Raw genomic sequence first — 23,373 nt, 5'->3', positions numbered from 1 at the left:
TTTTAAAAACTTGAATATGAGCTAATTCGTTTTTTTTGTAGGTGTTTAAATGGCCATGCTCAACCGGGTTATTGCCAATATTCTGGTTTTAAAAGGGCTATTGGCTGCATGTTGTTACACTAGTGCGCAAAGTAATTTGAGAATAATATTAATATGCTCACACATCATTTTCTCCTTTTTCAACCCTAACTTGTTTAATGGTTTTGTCCTGTTTCCAGTTCATATGACTAATGCCATACTGTATACCATACTCTCAAAATGTATGTTTTGTGTTTTAGGTGCAGAACGTCCATTCATTAAAGTTCCACTAACTGTGGATGAAGTGGAGCTGTAAATTCTGCGGTTTTGCCACCTACAACGAAAGAACTATAGTGAGTCATTACAAAGACACTCATGGACATGGAAGACGGGGATTGAGCTGCATTTACCCAAACTGTCTAACTGTGCTTAAATCCCATGTGGATTTTGCAAAACACATCAAGGAACATAAAAAAGGATCAAATCCAGTTGCTAAACTACGCTGTGAACTCTGTACTTTTTCAGCACCAGCCAACATCAAGCAGTATTTTCTTCATTTAAAGAGACATTTGAGAAATCGAGAGACTGTGAGTTGTCCATTTGTGGGGTGCTCTTTTCAGTCAAGGGTATTTTCAACTTTTACTGCCCATAAGAGTCGATATCATCATACTGCTACATTTGTTGATTTCAAACCTGACCTTGTTGTAAAATGTCACAGTCAAGCCATTGTAAATGATGAAGAGGAAGACCTGGATGATTTAGTGTCATCAGATTTATTGTTGCCTGAATCTGAAGTTCAACCTGTGCATAATTCAATTCAGCGCCGGATTGCATCCCTTTTACTTCGCCTTCAAGCAGTCCTTCATGTGTCACAATCAGCAATTCAAGACATTGTTGATGACTTATTTGATGTTGGTGAATGTGTCGGACAAATAACTAGGCAGACAATTGAAAATATTTTGAAGGAGCATAATTGCACATCTGAGGAATTAACAGTATCTTTGACTGAAGCATTGCAGAGTGCAAACCCACTCACTTTACTTTCAAGAGAGGGGCCTTTAGGCACAGAATTTAAGAGGCAGTCATTTTATAGACAAAACTTTACTGTCATTGAACCTGTTGAATATGTTTTGAATAGAGAAAAAAGGTCTCATACTGTTGTTTATGTCCCCATTCTAACATTACTTTCTGAAATTCTCAAAAGAGATGAGGTACTGCATGAATTGAGGGTAAACAGAGCAGTTGAGCAGTCTGGGCAGTACAAGTCAAGTCTGGATGGTGACTACTTTAAAAGAAATCATATACTTTCACATGAAGATGTTGGTTTATGCATAACTTTGTACATTGACGATTTCGAAATCTGTAATCCCTTAGGCACATCCAGAAAAAAACACAAAGTCTGTGGTGTGTATTGGGTTCTAACCAATTTGCCAAGAAGATATAAGTCATCACTGTCATCAATCTACCTGGCTTTACTGTGCAAGACTGAACACGTCAAGATTTATGGGTATAATAGTGTTTTAGAGCCATTGATAAAAGACATTCAATGTCTAGAAACAGTTGGTGTATTTGTTGAGAAACTTGCTTGTAATGTAAAAGGGACCATTCTGTACGTGGCTGCAGACAACTTGGCTGCGCACTCTTTAGCTGACTTCCAAGAGTCCTTTAATGTGGACAAATTTTGTAGGTTTTGTCTGTGCAATCGTGAAGAAATACAGACTTGTGATGTCAGAAGTGGTAACTTTGTTTTACGAACACCAGATTTGTATGATGAAGCTGTAAACTTGTTGACCCAGAGTGAACTTGTGTCTGTTGATGGTGTGAAACGAGAATGTCCTCTGAACAGATTGACAGGTTTTCATGCATGCCAAGGTTTTCCACCTGATTTTTTACATGATGTGCTGGAAGGCATTGTACCCATAAAGCTAAGTCTGTGTCTTGCAGATTTTATTTCCAAGAACTATTTCACATTGGACGAGCTTAATAGTGAAATACAAGGCTTTCCTTTTAAGTTCTCTGACAAGACAAACCGGCCTCAGAAAATTCCATCAACTTTCAAGCGGAATCGGACTCTAGGTGGTAATGGACATGAAAACTGGAGTCTTGTGCGTTTCCTTCCTCTGATCATAGGTCACCGTGTTCCTGAAGGTGATCAGACATGGGAATTAGTCCTTGAGCTCAAAGACTTGGTGGAGTTATTGTCAACCCCGTGTTTCACTTCAGATTCACTTTGTTATTTACAAGCAAAAATATCGGACCACAGACAGCTGATGCAGACAGTTTTCCCGGAAAAAAAGTTGTGTCCCAAACATCATTTTATTGAACATTATCCATATCTCATTCAAAAGTTTGGACCTCCAACTGAGTGTTGGACCATCAGGTTTGAAGCCAAACATTCATTCTTCAAAAAGGTTGTACGGGATGCCAACAACTTTAAAAACATTTTGCTTACCCTGGCCTCAAGACATCAACTTATGTTGGCACATTATCTTGCAATGCCAAGCATTTTCAAGCCTGAGACTGAGACTTCCAAGGTGTGTGACATGAGCCTCGAAGTCTTGGATGCTGCTATCAGACAAGCCATCTTGAAGAGATTCAGTGACGTTGACACAGTCGGACTGACCCCTCACATCTTTCTAAATGGAACAAAGTATTCAAAGGGAATGATCCTCTCTGCTGGGAGTACAAGTGGATTACCGGACTTTGGAAAAATTTTGGAAATATGCATTGTGTTGGCTAGTCATGTTTGCTTCATTGTTGAACCTTTCACAGCATACTTTGTGGAGCATCTGCGGAGTTACCATCTTGTGAAGAAAAACCCTGCTGAGTGTCTGTTGGTGAAACCAGAGGATCTCAACGACTACGTGCCACTGGTGTCATACTTCATTCGGGGCTGCCTCCTGGTCACTCCAAAGACCTTCTTGTTGAAATAAACCTGCTGTAAGTAACTGGACACTCATTTCATGCCTTAACAACTTTGAAAAATGTCTATAATTGCAAAAGTTTTGACTGATACTGAAATTAAGATGATTTGTGGTAGAGATAATGATATTTACATTTGTCATTTTAAGCGAAAAATATTTTAAAAATTATGATGTGAGGAACTGTACCAAACAATGATAAGTCAGTAGAATATAAATTTTAGGCTGACATGATAATATTAAATGTAGTATTTTGACGGATTTTGTGTTCATCAAACATTGGATCGTCTATGATTTTAAAATTGGTCTAGGTCCCATTACAATTTTGATAAACGTTCCGTTGTTCAGCCTGGAACTTATACACATGCATACCCATATACAGTTAGTCTTTGTCTCTCACAGTGTTATATTTTAAAATTTGTCATAAGTTGTTCAGCCCTTTTGTACCTTCTGTTTATATTCATACGACAGAAAATGACTTAAGCAATGCTTTAGTCTGTCATTTGCGTCTGTCACTTTTGTTAAATATTTAAGTTATTTTAGTTATTTTCTCTGCTCCACATTGTTGCTGCTGATTAAATTAGCTGTTAAAATACTAATGATTACTTTTTACATTTTTTTCCCTGTAAGTTCATTGTTATATTAATTAATGAAAAAAATGTTTGATAAAATAACCATTAGATTAATTTAAAAAATTTAATAGCTGCCGCCCTCATATTTCATCAGTGCTGATTCCTTTAAAATAGTGTTAAAATCATGTCTCTTATTCACGTGAACCCTATATCTTGTTGGGACCACATATTAATGTGGCCAAAATCAACATTAAACGTGTCCTCACAAGAAAAAAAGAAGAATTCTAATCTGGCCAATGTTTTGCCTGCAGTCATTTGTGATTAAATAACTTTTAAGAATAAGAACAAGTGTGTGAGGGGGAGTGATCCAAATGGTTTGTACTGAATACTTAAAGTGTGCATTTTTCTCCATTGTCAGGTCAAAGTGGTGCACAATGCTGCTGCGTGTCATCGTGTCAGAAAATGAAATCAGACGTCTTTCAGTTGAAAATACCCCCTCAAGCATTGAGGAACTGTACCAGGTGTTACGAACCAACCTTGGTCTAAGAGGAGGATTCATTTTGCAGTTTGAGGATCCTGATTTCAATAATCAGTTGTGCAACCTAACTGACATCAAAGACCTTCCAGTGGACCGGGCAACTTTGAAAGTATTGTTCACAGCCGATGATACCTCAGATTCCACACTGGACACAGGCAGCCTCCCTTCCCTCAGCAGTGGGGATTCTGCTGACTGGCCTGACCCCTTCCCAATTCCACAGTTCTCACATGATGTGGAGCTGCAACTGAAGGAAGCAAATTGTCGATATGCAAAGGATGGATCTGTGATGGTGATTCCTAAAGGTTTGAAGACTGATATCCTTGACATACTTGCAGACAGTATGTCAAAGATTAGTGCTTATCCTGAGAGGCAGCACTATGAGAATGTAGCCAAAGCACTGGTGGAGAAGCATCCCTGTCTGCGAGAACCAGGGTCTGAGAAGGGATGGCAGTCATGGTTTCACAGCCTGAAATTTAAACTGGGAAACTACCGGCAAAAATTAAGTGCAGCAGGATGCCCGGAAGTGGTCATAAATAAACGAAAAGCAGGAGGCTCGATGGGACAAAGTGTCAAGAAGCCAAAGAAGGGTGAGGTGAACTACTGTCCCGATGCATCTGAAGGACAGAGTCTTGAGATCATGGAGGAAAAACGCAAGATAATGGAGGCTGAAATGCTGAAAAAAGATCCTGATCATCAGCTGCTAGAGGATCTGATGCTTGCTACGTTTCCCCAGCGTAGAAAAGAGATCATTGGAGATCAACCACACATCACAGAGCTCATTTCCAGATGGCCAGCTCTGTTCCATGAGAGACAGGTAATCACACGGCTGTGCATTACTTCCACAAAGAGATTTAATCATGTTATGTTAGACAATGTGGACTGTGTCCTGTTGAAAAATATGTTGATTATTTTCTGTCTGTCTCCTCAGATTAGGGCAGAATTCAAGAGAATCGTCACCGCAGACCTTCTGGAATCTTTTCTTGATGGACTTGACGACCTGGTCCCAAGACTGCTGGAGATTTACAAAGCAGCAACTAAGTATGGAAAGAAGCAGTCTCTCAAAGACATTTTGGACTGCCTTGTGAAAGACGTAAGTGGAAATATGGATGGATAGAAAATGAGGCACCGTTTATGTTTGTTAAAACATTGTCATCTTACTGCATGTCTCTTGTCATGTCTCATGTCTTGTAGGACACAAATGAGAGGAGAAGGACTGCTGCTCTGCTTGGTCTGCCACACTTCATAACGGGTGAAGATCCATCAAACATCATCAGGATGTGTGATGTAAGACCATAACAGTTTTAATGCAACTCTGTGTATGTGTGTTTGTTTACATTTTTTGTAATCTTTTTTTTAATTTTCTGTAATTTTTGTGTGGGCGTGGGGGGGTGGGGGGGCGAGCAAGGGTGGAGAGTGAAGGGATTGTAAAAACAGAAAATTTTTCCAGCACAGAAACAGTGAGATGTGGATCAGGCAAACAACAGAGAACATTTTGAACATGTTAAAGAGGTCCCACTTAAAAAAGCCAGTATCGATTTGTGTCCAACATCTTTGGGATATTTTCAGTGCTTTACTTTGCTGATCTTTGGTGTAATACGGTATACAGCAGACACAGCTGTATATTGATTCACATTGATTCTTTCAGGTGGGGGTTCTTTTACATGGCTAAAACATCTTTTGCTGTTTGCCTCATCCACAACACTTTATCGCCCTGCTTCTGTGCCGCACTGTGCTCTGGTTCTACAACCTGGGAGTGTACTGTGCGCTCTCTGTCAGGTATGACAGACTGAACAGAAGTACCGTATTGGCCTGAATATAAGACGACTCTGATTATAAGATGACCCTATTTTTCAAATATCATTTTGTGAAAATAGAAATATGTTGAAGACAATGAGGTTACTCATAGAACAACTTTCTACTGAACAATTATTGTAGGAAAACTCACAACAGAGAAAACATTTCATGTGATTTAAGATCAAGAAATATTACTGCAGTATTAAATTAAAAACTATATTCTCTTTCTCAAAATTTGAGGCTGTGACTCAGTGAATAAGCAACAATTAAGTCGCCTCAAAGGTTCAATAACTGCATTAATGATGTAAATAATTTTAGAACCATCAAATTCAAGTTCTGTTCAACTTCATGAGCATTAATAATTCAGTTTAATACATCTTGGCGGCTTGGCAGTTGTTTGAGTCTGCTGTGTGGAACCATCAGTTTAAAGTTGGCATCAAAACTTAGTCTCTGTTGTTTGCTCACTTGTCTAGCGTTCCAACTCCTTCGTTCCAGATGGTCACGTTCCTCCATTTTTCATCAGATCACTGTGACGCTTGAGTCACTTCCTGGTCACCAGTACTTTGGCTCCATCTAGTGGCGCTGATGTGTAACGACAATCTAGTCCTCAATTATGGTACAACCCCATTCTGGAGAATACAGTTTGTGGGGAAAAAACATGGTCCTATATTCGGGCCGATATGGTACATCATACAACCCCACTTCAAAAAAACTGAATTATCCTCTTAAAGTGTCAGGACAAATAGACATTAAACCTCACAATAGCATCAAGCAACTTGCAGTACATGCAACTTGGAGTAATGAGATCCTGTGTTTGCACACAAAAATGGTCATACATTATTATTTCTTCTTTTCAAGGCTCATATCGAGATTCTGGATGAAGCCATGAAGGATATGCAGCTCGGGATCCTCATAGGCTGTGAAGGTGGTGATCAAGGTGCCATTCCACACGCGATCTATGATGTGGCAGTCGTGGTTGAGGAGACCATTGTTCTTCACAACATTAAGGATGTGGCATATGGCTTTGCCATGCTTCTGGGTGTCATCTACTGTGTCAATCTGAGGTATCCAGACGCCATGAAGTATTCCTTTGAGTTTCTTCAGAGAGTGGTGATGAAGATCAAACCAGACCAGGCCTCGGCTCGAGTACATGGATTGAGAAACAGAATCCTGAGGTACAAAATGTAAGATCTGCGATGTTCTGTGTCTCATCTGGAAAGAGTTCCTGTAAAAATTTTGTTCACTGTTCTTTTAACAATCAGTATTGTACTGATGAATATGAAAAATGTAACTCTCAGGACTTTCATTTGAGATTGATTGCCAGAGAAAAGACACTTCATTTTGGTGGACTGATTGAGAAGTCTCAACCGTTATCTGCTTAGGCGGCAGACATTTGGCAGACTGTGTTATAAATGTTACATACAAAGTTTCAGCAGGCAGACATTTAGTATACTGTGTTTAATAAATGTGAAATACAAAGTTTCAGAAGGCAGACATTTAGCAGACTGTGTTATAAATGTTAAATACAAAGTTTCAGCAGCCTCAACATTGAAAGCACTGTTAATCCAATGTTGTATTTCAAACACATTCTTTAATGTGAAATGCATTGAAGCGAAGAAGCTGAGTTGAGACAAATGTGAAAATAAATGTTTTTGAACATGTGAGCTGTGTTCAGTGTAATCGTTTAGAAACAGGTGAACTTGCCATGATTAGTCAAGACAGGGGATGCAATTTGAAAATGTTAGTCGACTTAATTTGCAATTTTAAGTTCAATTGCTGCCTTAAAAACATGAGTTAACTTTACTTGAAAAGGCAATTGGTATGAATATAGTTAGTTTAACTTTGCGAGTTGAAAGGATATGTAATTGTATGTTACTTTGACAAAAGAAATCAAGTTGTCTTCAATGGATAATTTAAAGTTGGGAGTTGTTTCAACTCAGATTATAAAGTTCAAACAACTTATAATCATTAATTAAATAACTGGCATAACTGAATTATGTGAGTTGAAATAGCATAGAATTGTAAGTTTCCTTGACAAGAGAATGCAAGTTTTCTTGAATGGATAACATAATACAGTTAGTATTTTCAACTCAGACTATCAAGTTCAAATAATGCATTATTATTAACTGGGCAACTTCTATAACTTGCCTTCCGGAGTTAAAAGAAAGATTTTTTTGAAGTTGAGTTTACTTATGTTTTTAAGGCAGCAAATGAACTTAAGTTTTTAAGTTGAACCACCCTAATAATTTTTACAGTGTAGAGCAGCGCGTGAACACTAAATTTAGCTTTTTGCTTGGAAAAACAGCAGCAGAAATACTCACCTTGTTGCTGCAAGACGAGACGTGGTGCTACGGGTATGATCCAGAGACCAAACAGCAGTCGAGCCAGTGAAAACACCATGGATCCTCTCAGCCAAAGAAAGCGTGTCAAGTCCGCTCAGCCATTAAAACAATGCTGATCTGCTTTTTCGATGTCCAGGGTATCATCCACAGCGAGTTTGTCCGTCCAGGTCAGACTGTAAATCAGGACTACTACATCAAAGTCCTAAGACGGGTCCGTGAGGATGTGAGGAGGAAGCGGCCCGTGTTGCGGCGGAGTGGAGACTGATGGATCCACCACCACGACAATGCGCCCACTCTGCGCGTCACGCAGTTCTTGACAGAGAATGAGATTACTTTTTCTCCCCCATCCGTCTTATTCGCTGGGTCTAGCTCTGTGTGACTTTTTCTTGTTCCCCAAGTTGAAGAAGGAGCTGAAAGGACAGTGGTTTGCAGACGTAGAGGAGGTGCAAAAAAAAAAAGCGCAGCAGGCCCTTAAAGGCATAATTACACACAAGTTTGCCGACGCATTTGTGAAGTGGGAAACACGGTTGGAGCATTGCATTAATGCGAATGGAGATTATTTTGAAGGCGATGGTCAGGGGTGGAAAGTAACGAATTACTTTACTCGCGTTCCTGTAATTGAGTAGCTTTTTTGTGTACTTATACTTTTTCAAGTACTTTTAAAAAAGTGTAATTTTACTTTTACTTAAGTACAGTTTCTTTTAAGTAATGTACTCTGGTACATTTTACATCACAAACGTTACTGAGTAAAAAAAGAAGAAAAGGAAAAAAGGCTGAAACAGAGAAGAGAAAACGTGTACTGGTAATGAATCACGGGAGGGAGAGTTAATTGGTGCGAGCAGAGACAGACATGGCGCAAGTCTCACACACAGACGATGGTGAACATGGAGACAGGCGAAGGCGTTGTCGTGGACTACCGTGGAGAGGTCGAGGACACAGATACAAAAAATACAGTGCACCCCTGGCTCCTATGCGCTAGCATGTTGAGTTAAGTCTTGTTTTTCGTTTCCTTTCCAACTAGCTAACTAATGCTGTTATTCGACTGGCTAATCATATGCGCAAGTTAGCTTGCAACCTGACGTGATCAGTATTACAGGTACCACAGCTGCTTTCTCCCCCTGTGGTCTGTACAGTCCAGGCATGATTTGGCAGCTTTTTAACTCTTTTATCGCCTCCTGATAAATGCAAATTTGCAAGCTAGTTATTTAGCATCTGTCTTAACCTAGTAATCCCACAGCTGAGAAAGCATAGTAATTCATGATGCAATCTTTTCATAAACGGACACTTTCTTCCCTCTGTTTTCCAAAATAACTTTGCTCACACTCAAGCAGACAGTGTGGATGGAGGCACTGATTCTGAAAGCCAGTCTCCATTTTTCTCTGCTGACAAGCAAACGCCAAACCGCAGGGTTTTTTTTCAAGCCTCCACTTTTAATGTCAGAGTGGGAGCCCTAAATCTTCTCCATTAGCATCCTCAAAAAAATGAACAAATCACAATTGTTTAAGTTTTATCTATTCTTTTATTAGATCGTTATTTGAACCAAACCAAGACACATTGTGTGAATACATTCATCATTTAAGATCACAGTTTCTCTTGTTTATTCTTATGTACCTCATACTTCATATGTTTTTGTGACCAAATTTTGCATTCTAATGCACAAATGCATTAGCTGTAGAAAACATATCTATGAGTATAATAAATAAAATGCTGAGTATTTAATAAAAGTAGTGATTTACATAGTAATGAAAATATTTGTATATCTATGTTTTCAGAGGAGACATCCATCAAAGCTGAAGGCCTTTGGTGACGGTGTGGCAACACGGAAACGAGCACTGGAGCCTCCAGAAATGCTGCTCAAACAACCTAAACTGGACGACATGATGGCAGGACGGCAGACGTGTACCACAGGCAAAAGTGGACAAACTTGTCATGAGCTTCATTTGTGGTGGGCTCATCCACCTTCAGTGGTAGAGCGAGTATATATTCAGACAGTTCATGCATATAATTGAATTTGCTTCACTACCTTTAAATAAAAGAGTTTAATTGATATGTACGTATGCATGTCCTTGTTGCACAACACAATAGAGGCAGAAAACACCTGTTTTTAAAAAGTAACTTTTTACTTTTACTCCCAGTACATTTCAAATCATTTACTTTTACTTGAGTAGATTTTTTTGACAGGTAACTTTACTTGTACTTAAGTAAAATCACATCAGAGTAACAGTACTTGTACTTGAGTATAATATTTTTGTACTCTTTCCACCTCTGGCGATGGTGGTGTTTTATTTTGAAATGTAAGAAATAAAAAGTTACAACCAAATTCCGGTTTCATTTGGGTACACCCTCGTACATGGACGCAAGCCACAGGCACAAGCGTTTCACTAAGCTGCAGTTACGCCCAAAGCCTGCAGAGTCAATTGTTTCGCATAAAATGTGCAAAGTCCTTAATGCACCTTTAATAATGGAGATGAAATAAAACATTGGGGTTATTGCAGGAGTGCCGGAGATGCAGATGAATGAATGAGATCGGAGTTTGGGTGTGAATGGGGGAAATACAGTTTATTCAGGTGCGCAGTGGCATCAAGACTTTGGTGAGGCAGAGCTGTTAAGCTAATCAGGAAGGCTTATTCCGAGGGTGTGGACAGGTCAGCTTGGAGCTGATTGGCTCCTCTCGGAGCGCACCATACACCACAGGATTTGCAATCGGAAATATTAAACATGTTCATTATCTATGATCTGTCCTTCCGACGTCTCCCAAGCGGCTCAGACTGGAAAAAATCTTCCTGAACACACCACACACTACAGGAAGGTCAGACCCGAACTCATTTGCATACTCCCGATAATCGAATCTTGTCGGAGAAGATCAGGGCAAAATTAGGCTCGATGATCCTGTAGTGTGTGCTGGCCTTTAGACATAATTTTGTATTCAAGTAAGATGAAGCCTATAACCTCTCTGCATAATGTAAATTCTGCCCCCCAGCTGGGAAAATGCTCTGAACATCCAGTGACTCATCATCAAACCTGAAGAAACATCTGCGGGTCTGATACACACCTGAACTCACAGTGAAGCTAAAGTGTTATAAAGTGCCTGCTAACCTGTCAGTAACCTGAGAACTGCAGCCTCACCAGGCTGAACTCAGAAGAATCGAATGGAGGCAACAATATCTTTAGCCTGTATGGAGGATTTATTGAAGACTGCATGTTACCTTCTGTCACTGAGGAATGAATGAACTTTGAACTCTTGAAAAAAATACTGAACACACCTGAACACAAAAAACTGCTCCTCACTACAGCAGTACAGCTACACAGCAGATTGAGCATATAATATAAATGTCTCTTTACACTGTCAATACAGCGCCTGGTGCTGCGACACTGTAGAAGTACTAGAGGAACACCGTTTGAACTGATGCTGCTGATCCTGAGTCAGAAAGAACGTCAGATACTCATTAGGTTAGATGAGGTCATGTTGTTGGTGTTAATTGGGGCTGAACACACAGAGTTCAGGTGAGTTCATAACACTAAGGGCATTTTGTGTTTGCTCTGCTTTGCTTACGCTGTGAGGATGACACATTGTAATTGTCTATGTCTTTATTTTTATGTTTGCTGGTGAAGTAATCTAAAAGTAAAAGTAATCTGGTATGTTATTTTTAAATTGAAGTAATTAGAGTAAGTTACTGATGAATTTTTTGACAAGTAACATGTAATTGTGCCAGATTACAATTTTAAAGTAACCCTCCCAACCCTGCATATTGAGTATTAATTTGTTTGAATATGTAATTCATCACTCTTTAGACGTGGTTTTAGTTACTTAATGAACCAGATTTTAATAACTTGTTTCAGCAACACATTACTTCTGGCAGAATGTGTGCTAATAAACATCATGAAATAAGTAAAACAGTTAAAATGACCAAAATTCCCATCAGCTGCATGCAGGTGAAAGGTCCAGACCATTGTGTATTCATACCTAGCTAATGTATGTCGTGCATTTAAAGGAGGTTTTACATCATGAGCTTGGATGTTTTCTCAGAATAGAGAATTTATTTGATTCAGGAGGAAGATTCAGTTGATGCCAGTACAAAACACACAACTTTTTAGAGAAAGAAAAAGTCATTTGAGAAGCAGTGAAATACAGAATTGTGAAGATAAATCAATAAAAGAGGCGTGATAAACGACATTTTTTTAAGTAGAGAAACAGTATGTTAAAAATACCATCAGTTTAATTCATTTCTTCATAATGAACCGACACAAGGAATTGTTTATTGTTTATTTATTAAGATCCCCATTAGCCACTGAATATCAGTGTCTATTCTTCCTGGGGTCTAAACTCATCATTAAACAAAGGTAAATACACCAACTCATCATTCATTCATGACACCTTCACAAAGACAATCAATAACAAACAACACAAACATAATAACACTATAACACAATACAATAACACAATACAAACAAATGTGATAGCTCATCTCTTCTTACAGCTCGTGTCCGGAGTTTCCGTTCATTTCCAATGTATGTATCATTTTTTAACAGAGCCTAAATGTGTCAGTCTGGTTCAATACTTTACTATATTATTAGCATAAAGCAATATAAAAATGTATTTATGAGCTCCGCCTTCGTCTCATAGACCCCCATGTTATCGGAAAAAGCACCGGTCAGCGTCAGCCAATAGATTTTGAGCTTCCGCCTTGTCGTGCTGTCAATCAAAGTGTGCACACAGCCAGAGAGCATGGCCGCTCGCCCAGGCAGAGGTGAGTTAGCTACGCAGCAGCCGCCGTGCTTACCTCAGATATGTCCATGGTCTGCTGAACATCCACCGTAAACAGCAAAACGTGCTGTAGGACTCGGAGGCTCTCATTTTCACCCAACAGATAATTTGCGTGCACAATCAAAGGGGTGTGGCTTGGTCGCTCATGAAAGCAGAGGGAGGGTGGAACCTCCAGATGTTGGATTAAAAAAACCACTCTCTTTCAAAACTCCGGACACGAGCTTTAAGAAAATCTCTCAGAAATAAATAGACATACTTCATCAAAATATAATAGCTCATTTGCAAGCATTCTTCAAAATATTAGTTTTGCGCGCAATTTACTATAAAAATAATCTAATCATTTTAATCGTGTGTATATATAAACAATCCGTGAAGCTTCAAAATAACTGTCAAATTAAAAAAAGGCAAAAATATTCAAAACCGTCCTGGTCCTGTCCGGCAGCCATGCCGGATGCCAGTTTTAAATAAAGGCAGCAGCAGGAGGAGATTCAGTGTCGTCCCGCTGCTAACATTAAAATCTGTTCGGATAGTAAAAGGCTACAATCATATAATATTGCACACCCCAGCTGCTGAACAGGACAAGGGGGGGGGGGGGGGGTGGGGGGGGGGGGGGGGGGGGATTCAAAACACATACACATCAAGAAGAAACTAAAGATTCAATAATGCAAAATAAACGTGAAAAATAAAACTTGACAGTGGATTCAGTTTTGTTAAAAATTACATCAGAATTGACATATGACCACAAATGAGCAGAAAATAATTTGATTAAAGTTTAATGTCATTGGTATATTCTAATTTCAGACATAAATACAATTCGTACAGTTCCTTATGAGAACTGATGACTGGAATTAAAATTTATACTGAATCAGAAATTCACATATAAAAATATTTAAAATTGTGTAAAATGAACTCAAGTATGAGTCACATCCACATGATTTAGCAGATTGAGAGTGTAAATTGTTCAGCGGTGAAAACGCACGTCAGTGTAGATCGTCTCTTTCTGAGCTGAGTGTGTGTTTCCTCTTTCTGCTTTATCTTTTCTCCTGCTGAAGGTTGGTGCAGAATAGGTCAATGAAGCTTCATCACTCTGAAAAAATAAAAGAAAAGGTACAAATATTGTGACTTTGCTTAAATGAAAATAACTGAAATCAACATATTTTTGCAGTTACTTCATTCTGAGACTTTACCTGCTGATCACTGCTGGCTGGTTCAGCATCTGTTCAACAGAAAAAAAAAATCGAATAAAAACTTCATTATTTTTTTCACTAACCTAAGGCTGCACTCAGTCTTGAATATACTGATATTTAAGACACTTGTATCACCACTGTGAGAATCCTTCTTCTTCATGGTCCAAATGAGATAGACTGAAACAGTCAAACTTGCAGCCAAAGCAGCACAGACGACACAAAGAGCTATGACTGTATTGTTCAGAGTTTGCTTCTGGTGATCTGGGAGGAAAAACAAACAAATTTAAAAAAAAAATCAGTCATCATGATAGCTGTTTTTGAAGTTCAGACACTATTACATTAGTAAAATATTCTGAACTGACCTGTAATTTCCAGTTTTGCTCCATTTCCAATCATGACCTCTCCACATGCAGCCACAGCACAGTAATAAGTACCAGCATCAGAGACACTGACCTTCTTAGAGAAGCTATAGAAACATTTCTGGGAAGAATTTCCACACTCTGCATTGTCTCCATGAGTATAAATGAAACTGGGGTGAGATTGATGTGATCCTGCTCTGAACCAGTGAACTCTGTAATCTTCTGAACATGTTTTCTCCTCAGAGTCAGAGAGGACCGAACACTGCAGAGACACCGACTCTCCTGGATGGACTGCATCAGACAGAGGAGCTTGAATGACGTCAGAGATGGAAGATTGGGGTCCTGGGAAGAAACAAATAAAAAGCAAGAAACCAATCTAATAATAATAATGATTAATATAAGTAAATATGGAAGTGACAAAAACTGAAAAGAAAAGCAACAAAGCCAATCTGTAAATAAGAAAATGTTCATAAATAAATGATCAAATGTCAAACAGAATTACAGTAGGTGAGTGACTAAAAAATTCAAATGCATGATAAGTACAAAATATTACATATTTAATAGGAGAATTGGTTCACTCTACCTTTAACTTCAAGAAATATTCCTTTCGAGAAGATCGTGTCAGTCCAGCTACTGGTCAGTATGCAGTAGTAAAGTCCAGTGTCGTTGATCTGAGTTTGATGAATGTGCAGAATGAAATCTCCAGATTCTTGTTTAGTTGTATAATGAGGAGTCTGATGAACTTCACTTGAATCAAAGCCAACTGTTTTTCCCAAGAATTCAGGCTGGTGACCACCAGAAATGATTCTGAGCCACAACAGAGTTTCTGTGCCCTCAGTCTTAAGAGGACATTTTAAAGTTACACTTTGTCGAGCCGCAACAGACTTTATCTCAAAGCTCTGATTGTTTGCGCTGCCTGAAAGAAACAATTGAATTCAGCTATTAGGTATAGCATATTTCAAAATGTTCTTCCATCATTAAATGTCTGAACACTGAATCAGATTTTTGCAGAAATACTTACAGTCCATAGTGATCATCAACAGAAAGCCAAATGTGACAAACATTTTCTGAGAAATCCTCCACTGACTGTGTTTCAGTGAGAGCATCTCCTCTTCTTTTGTAATTTCCTTAAGTGGGAGGGTCAGACTTCTCAGTGATCTGATTGGCTTCTCGTCACACTGAAGGAAGTGATGAGAACAAATGATCGTTAAATAACGGACACCCCCTTCTCATTTTCAGCTGTTATACCAAATTCGACCTGAGCTGCTTTTCAAACTCATCTTATTAATTTCTTAGAAGAGGAAACAGAGGCCAACACAAAGTTGGGTGATCATACATTTCAATATATATTTCAGATATTTTGCAATGTTAGTTTCCTTGAACTTTATATTTGAAAACATGCTCATGAGAAAGAAATGTCCCGTCTCCTTTCAGCTCAGTTCAGCTCAGAGGCTTCATGCACCATAAGTTTCAATGTGGATGTGTAGTGAGATGTCGTGAGCTGTGTGATGATGTTGAATGTGGGTCTGAAGTTACAGTGTTGTGATTGATTCAGGATGGTTCAGTGGAGCAGAACTAAGTCAACAACAAACTGAACACACTGAAATCTACTTTCTTTTTGTCTTTTGTTCCTGATGTAATTTTTCAGATGTTTGGTGATTTGTGGTTTGGGAAGGTGTTTCGCCTTCAGTGTCTCTCCTTATCATCCTGATACCCCAGGATTTTGAAATATTTGGAAAATGATGAACACTTTTCCACCAGTGTTTGGCATTGGAATTGACTCCAGCTAACTAAAGCAGGCCACAAATAAAGCGAATCAGGCTGGTTTTGTCCCAATTTTGCCTCCTCCCAACCTCGAGATGGGTGGTGAGAGAGTCGTTATGTGTGTGGTGTGCTGCGGTGAGAATATCAGAGCAGACCACACACATAATGATTAAAACTGATCCTGACCCTTTTTTTTTATCTTCATGTGTGGGGTCCAGAAGACTTAAAAAAATCACTTATATTTCAAAATCTTTATGTGTGTGGCCTGCTTCAGGGTGAAGGCAGGGTACACCCAGGACAGGTCACCTGTTCATCATAGAGCAAACTCGGAGATACAAACCGAAATTCACACAAAAGGGCAATTTAGGATCATCACTGAACCCCTCATGCCTCTTTTTGGACATTCAGAGATATGAGGAGCAATGCATACTCCATCCAGAATGGCCTGGGCCAAACACAAGCTCAATGTGTTTTTGCTTTGATGAGCGAGCACTAACCACGACACCACCATGCAGGTTAAACCAAAAATTATAATTGTAAATTTAATTTATTTGTATAAAACTTTGCATCTCCTTTTCTTTTTTTTTTTTTTTTTTTTTTTTCTACTGGTCCAGCATCGAAACAATAAAATGAGGATCTGGCTGCTGGATTGTGCCAAATAAATTAGCATGTTCAAGCGGAGCTCATGAGAATCAGGCTCCTCACACATTTTCACTGGGATGATGAGAATGAAACCAGCCTCACACTGCACCGTGATATGTGCATGGACATAGTAAAACAGCGAGGAGTTTGTTTGGCTACTTTACAGGATGGAGTGAACTTTCTCAAAGGTTATCAGGGAGAGTATTTGAGAACACTGTTGGCAGAGGTCAGAAAGCTCGTGAAACTTGTTCTTCTGTCACTGCTACATCATGCACTTCAGAGAGCTCATCTTGTGGCCTCCTGAAAATCAATCTGCGGTCCAAAATGGGTCAAGCATGGCTGAGCCACATTGCAATACTGAACTATCATTAAAGGAATATGAACCTGGAAAAAAAAAAATAGAACCAAAATGCGCTGGTACCAGGGGTAACACAGTCCCACAGGGGTAACACAAAACAAATATGTGTCACATATTTGTTATGATACAGCCCACTGTGGTACTATATTTTAAAAGATGTTCCGGCATGGGTTTGAATAGTGGATTAGGTCTACGATTTGTTTTTGTTTTTTTTCTTTAACCTTTTTGCTATAGTTTTGGGAGATTTAGGAGATTGGAGCCTGATCAAGTCATCTCTATGCCATGTTTTGCTGTGACCATGTATCACACCAGGTGAATCTAATCAACCCTGCTCCTCAGCTTGTCTGTGGTACATGGTGAGGGCAAAAACATGGTATGGAGATGACTTGATCAGGCTCCAATCTCTCACCTCTGGTTTTGGTGGTTGTGATTGTTTCTTTCCTGGTGTGTGTTTTTCATTAAACATTTAATTTAACCTATATTTTCTCATAAAAAGTTAAATAATTGCAATTTCCTCCACTCAAAAAAAAACCCAACAAAAAACCTCACTCAGTGCGTGTTGTCCATGACATTATTTACATGGTCACTCGGGGGCGCTTGATTTTAAAACGTAGGAACTGGTGAGGCCTGAATTAACGACCACTGTGGTCGTTTTCTAGGGGAGGCGATGTTCTTGTTCATCTGTACTGACTTTCAGCACAACGGACAGTTCCAATGCACAATGCAGAAAGATTACCGACACAGACGACTCTGCTCTGCACCAAACAATTATTGAAAATGGCACATGTCAGCATTAGGGTGTGTGACGAGATCTCGTGCCAGAAGATCTCATCAGATTAAATTGTGACAATATTTCTCATTTTAGTGAAAAGCTTTCTCACGGGCACAGGATCGAAGCCTATCAGACAGTGAGCTATTCAAACTTGTACTTATGACCTCTGGGGGGCAGTAACGTGCCTGTGCTACTTGTTGTCTGCCATAAAGTGACAAGAAGCAGGAAAAACCTGTGTTCACAGTACCCTTCCCAACATTCAATATACCAAAGAATGGTTTCCAGTTTGTTTCAACCTGCTGATAAGTGTTTCGCTTCGAGAAAAGTCTGTCTTTTTCACCCTCTTTCCCCTGATTATGAAAGGTAAGGAAAATACAAATACTTCTAAAGTGTTGTTTCCATATATAATTTGAGGCGTTTCTGACACAATGAGTAAAGTAGTTAAGAACAGGTTGGATTTATCAATATTGACAATCTACTGATGTGTTTCCTTTTACACAGAGAAGGCAGAAACGCTGAAAACAATGTAGTTTTCATATTCAAAACCAATATTCTTCAAGTAATTTTATTGATAAAGAGTTAGTGTTACTAAATAGGTGATTATAAGGATCCCTGTGTCTTACTGTGTAAAGTTGCCTCTTGACAGTCAGAAGGGTTTATTTCTGATTTTATCATCATGTTAAGCACAATCATACTCTTGAGGCAGGTCATAATGTCTTGGATTTCAGACTCGTAGTTGTAAAAGGCCTTAAAGAAGTCTAAATATTTTCAAACTCATCAACCTCCTCCACAAGACTGAGATGCAAAAATCACCATTCCACGTAAACGTTTCATTCTGTTTGTGCGCTGCCACCAGGGATCCATCAAACAATATCGCTTTCAAACAAAACCAAATAGTTTTTTTCTGTTTTACTCCGTTTTATCTCTTTCTGTTTGAAGTTCAAGTGAATTTTGAAACCATAAAACCGAACATCCTGCTGTCAATGCTGTTTTATGTGATACTATGGCTTGTCCTAAAAAGCATTTCCACTGTGTGCTTATCATCACGTTCTTCAGTGTGACGACGAACCAATCAGGTTGTTCTGAAGTCTGACCCTCCCACTTCATGAGATTACAAAACAAGATAGGAGACGCTCTGGTTGAAACACAGTCAGTGGAAGATTTCTCAGAAAATGTTGGTCATATTTGGTTTTCTGTTGATGATCGCAGTGGGCTGTGAGTATTTTCATAAAGTTCTGATTAAGCGTACACACACTGCATGATGAAGAAATGTTTGATGATGGACTGACTGAAATGATTCCTTTGTTTCTTTCAGGTTGTATAAACGATCAGAACTTTGAGATAAAATCTGTTGTTCCTCAACAAAATGTGACTTTTACGTGTCCTCGTACATTTACTTACAAAGAAAACATGTATTGGATCAGAATCATTTCTGGTCACCATCCTGAATTCTTGGGAAAAAACAATTGGCTTTGATTCAAGTGAAGTTCATCAACCTTCTCGTTTTACAACCAAACAAGGACCTGGAACTTTTGTTCTGCACATTAATCAAACTCAGATGACTGACACTGGACTTTACTACTGCATCCAGACCAGCTGGACCAACTTGACATTTTTGAGAGGAGTGTTTCTCAAAGTTCAAGGTAAAGTGAATTTCAGTTTCTATGTCTGGTAAAAAAGACATTATTAAGTTTACGAATTTATAAATCTATTCACTTGTTAACATTTTTCTTATTACATATTTACTCGCTTGCTTTCCAATTTATTAGCATGTTAAACACTTAATGATCCAAAGCTGATCCTGCTCTTGATGTGAGACATCAATGTTTTGGTGTTACATCGAGTAAAAAGATAAACAAACTTACGGCTGTCAGCACCTTTCAGACATGACAGATTTGGACATAACTAGGTAAGACTGTAGACTGGAGGACATGCAAACAGTTACAGTGGCAAGTGTTGATCTCTGCATTCTCCAGCAGATAATCTCTCGCTTGTATTGACTTCACTGATTGCTTACTCACGTTAATATTTACTCACTTAAAAAAAAAAAAAAATGGAAATGGTCCAATAGTTTTATGTTGGGCCTCCAGGATATCAATCTTCCATCTCATGTGGAGAGCTCATGTATGGAAATGGAGCAAAACTGGACATTAAAAGTGAGTTAAGAATATTTTACTGGTAAAATGGTTTCTCAGCTTCAGCGAATAATCATGACCGTTGAATGTTACAGTATTGTCTGTTTCTCCAGCTGTACGTTGAAGATGAAAGGCCTGCAACAAATAATATGAATATCAGAGCACATCAGAACCAGATCTATCATGCTCCAAGTGATTTTATTTGGTAGAGGGCTGAAAATGACCCTGGTGAAACAGCCTGGTGTGTGCCAAACAGTAACCGCAGCAGTGTGATAAGCTTCACACTGACAAAACTTCATCACTGAACAAATGAACGGCTCAAAACAGAGGAGCCAACTCCTCAGGTCCAGATTCAGTTGTTGATTTACATGTCAAGGAACAGATACACTCTTTTATTCACAGCGCTGCATCTATTTTGAACAGAGATGACAGACGGTTTGGGAGAAGAGTAAAAGAGGTCATCTGTATAAAAACTCCTCTTGAAGGAAGAGGTTTACAGCAACAATTCTTCTGAATCAGTTTCAAAGATCAGACAACACATATTCTTCTTCAGTTCATCTCTTTGTGTTGACTGTGTGAAGTTTTCAGAGACCAAACCATACAGCCTGCTGTTGATGTTGTTTCATGTGTTTCAGGTGGTGACATTGGTAACACAAAATATTTCCACTATGTGTTTCTCATCACATCCTTCTGTGTGATGAGGAACCAATCAGATCGTTGTGATGTCTGACCCTCCCACTTTCTGAGATTACAAATCAACTGAAGACTCTTTGATAGCTACAGTCAGTGGTGGAACTCTCAGAAAATGTTTGTCATATTTTGTTTTCTGTTGATGATCAGAGTTGGACGTGAGTATTTGTTGAAGTGTCAGATTCAACTAACACATAAAATATGAACTTATGGAATTCTGCTTATAATTCGGTTTGCATTTTTCTTTCAGACTCCACAGATGATCAGACATTTGAGACAAAGTCTGTTGCTGCTCAACAACATGCGACCCTGGAATGTCCTCGAGAGAAACTTCTGAATTCTGACAAGCTGTACTGGATCAGAATCATTTCTGGTCACCAGCCTGAATTCTTGGGAAGAACAACGGTCCTCAATGATGAAGGAGTTCATAAAACTCCTCATTTTACAACCAAACAAGAAAATGAAATTTTTATTCTGTACATTAATCAAACTCAGATCAATGACACTGGACTTTACTACTGCATACGGACCAGCTGGAATAACATGATCTTTTTGAGAGGAGTGTTTCTAAATGTTGAAGGTAAAGTGAACCAATTTTATATTTAGATGTGTAAGCTTTCATATTCATTCGCATGGAATTATATTCTTTATGTATTCACTTAATTCCACAAATACTTATTCATTAAATATTTTTTTACAAGAAAGTTTTACTGATTGCATACAGACTCAGCTGCTTTTCACTTAAATTACGCATCAGTTTTTGTCACTTCAATATTTACTGAAAGATTAAATTGCTGATTCATTTGCACTTTTTAATCATTGTTTTTAGATTGGTTGCTTGTTTTATATTTCATACTTCCCAGGACCCCAATCTTCCGTCTCTGGCATCATTCAAGCTCCTCCGTCTGCTGCGGTCCATCCAGGAGAGTCGGTGTCTCTGCAGTGTTCGGTCCTCTCTGACTCTGAGAAGAAAACATGTTCAGAAGATTACAGAGTTCACTGGTTCAGAGCAGGATCACATCAATCTCACCCCAGTTTCATTTATACTCATGGAGGCAATGCAGAGTGTGGACACTCTTCACAGAAATGTTTCTATAGCTTCTCTAAGAAGGTCAGTGTCTCTGATGCTGGTACTTATTACTGTGCTGTGGCTGCATGTGGAGAGGTCATGTTTGGAAACAGAACAAAAGTAGACATTAAAAGTAAGTTCAGAATATTTTCCTGGTAAAATTGGTTCACTTCAACAAGCAAATAATCACAATAATTAAATGTTTTATTTTCTCAGATTGGAATCACACAGAAATAGCTCTTTGTATTGTCTGTGCTGCTTTGGCTGCAAGTGTGACTGTTTCAGTCTATCTCATTTGGACCATCAAGAAGAAGAATTTTAACTGTGGTAATACAAGTTACATTTAAATCGGTATATTTAACACCACATGCTTTAAAGTGACTGACAACAAATTTTGACTTCAATTTCTCTGTTGAACAGGTGCTGAACCAGCCAGCAGTGATCAGCAGGTGAAGCCTCAGATTGAAATACATGGAAAAGTTGTTGATTTCAGATAATTTCATGTAAATAAAGTTATAACATTTGTAACAATTTCGTATGTTTCTTCAGGCAGATGAAGCTGTGTTGACCTATTCTGCACCAACCTTCAGCAGGAGAAAAGTCACAAAAGCAGAAAGAGGAAACACACACTCGGCTCAGAAAGAGACGATCTACACTGACGTGCGTTTTCACCACTGAGCAAGTGAAACTCTTGTTCTGATTAACAATATTAATGTAGTTAACATGAGCTATTGCGATTTCTTTTTAAGCTCTCATAAGTACAGTTTATGCCATGTAATGCTATTTTTTAATGTAAATTGCAACAGAGCAAAGTCACAGTTTGAATTGATTTCCTGAGTATTTTAAACAAATTAAATCAGCTTTATTGTGAATTTTCCTTGAACTTCATTGCCACAAGATAAAATTACCAAAGTAAATAGAAAATAAATACAACAGCAGCAGTTCAGTGCACATCATCAGTACTCTTTACACCTCTGATTTAAATCATCACTCTTGAATTTCATGTCTGTAAATGGACTACACTTGTATAGCGCTTTTTACCCTGCATGACAGAGCCCAAAGCACTTCACACTGCAATATCACATCACCCTTTCACACCATACTCGGTGGTGGTAAGCTACTGCTGTAGCCACAGCTGCCCTGGGGCAGACTGACAGAAGCGAGGCTGCCAATCTGCGCCATCGGCCCCTCCGACCACCACCAACCATTCACTCTCACAACTTTCATACTAGGCAAGGTGGGTGAAGTGTCTTGCCCAAGGACACAACGCCAGTTTTACGCCTGCGGGAGCGGGGATTGAACCGCCAACCTTCCGGTTATAAGACAACCTGCTCTACCAACTGAGCTACTGTCGACCCTGTCTGTGATGATTAACATTCAACTGTACCTCAGTTCAAGCTGATTTTGATGAAGTTTCTTCAGAACTTTGAATCAAACACCAAGTATT

General features: G+C 38.9%; 1 protein-coding gene across 1 annotated transcript; it reads left to right on the top strand.

The window, feature by feature from the left end:
* The first annotated feature begins 20,962 nt into the window (after window positions 1-20,962).
* Window positions 20,963-23,015, top strand: LOC115407032 (uncharacterized). Its single transcript, XM_030117356.1, has 6 exons — window positions 20,963-21,015; window positions 21,108-21,437; window positions 21,721-22,059; window positions 22,143-22,253; window positions 22,347-22,375; window positions 22,476-23,015. Exons 1-6 carry the CDS (start codon window positions 20,973-20,975, stop codon window positions 22,602-22,604), a joined length of 981 nt encoding a protein of 326 aa, XP_029973216.1. The 5' UTR covers window positions 20,963-20,972; the 3' UTR covers window positions 22,605-23,015.
* The last annotated feature ends 358 nt before the right edge of the window (window positions 23,016-23,373 follow it).

Source organism: Salarias fasciatus, chromosome 2, assembly GCF_902148845.1.
Source record: "Salarias fasciatus chromosome 2, fSalaFa1.1, whole genome shotgun sequence".
Lineage (NCBI taxonomy): Eukaryota > Metazoa > Chordata > Actinopteri > Blenniiformes > Blenniidae > Salarias > Salarias fasciatus.
The sequence above is the reverse complement of the archived record's forward strand: the minus strand, read 5'-3'. Positions and strand labels throughout refer to the sequence as shown.

Excerpts from the sequence above, each read along its gene's own strand:
- LOC115407032 (XM_030117356.1), top strand. The coding sequence starts at position 20,973 with ATGTTTGTCATATTTTGTTTTCTGTTGATGATCAGAGTTGGAC. Across the intron at positions 21,016-21,107 it reads GTTGATGATCAGAGTTGGAC|ACTCCACAGATGATCAGACA; the intron begins GTGAGTATTTGT and ends TTTTTCTTTCAG. Across the intron at positions 22,060-22,142 it reads AACAAAAGTAGACATTAAAA|ATTGGAATCACACAGAAATA; the intron begins GTAAGTTCAGAA and ends TTATTTTCTCAG.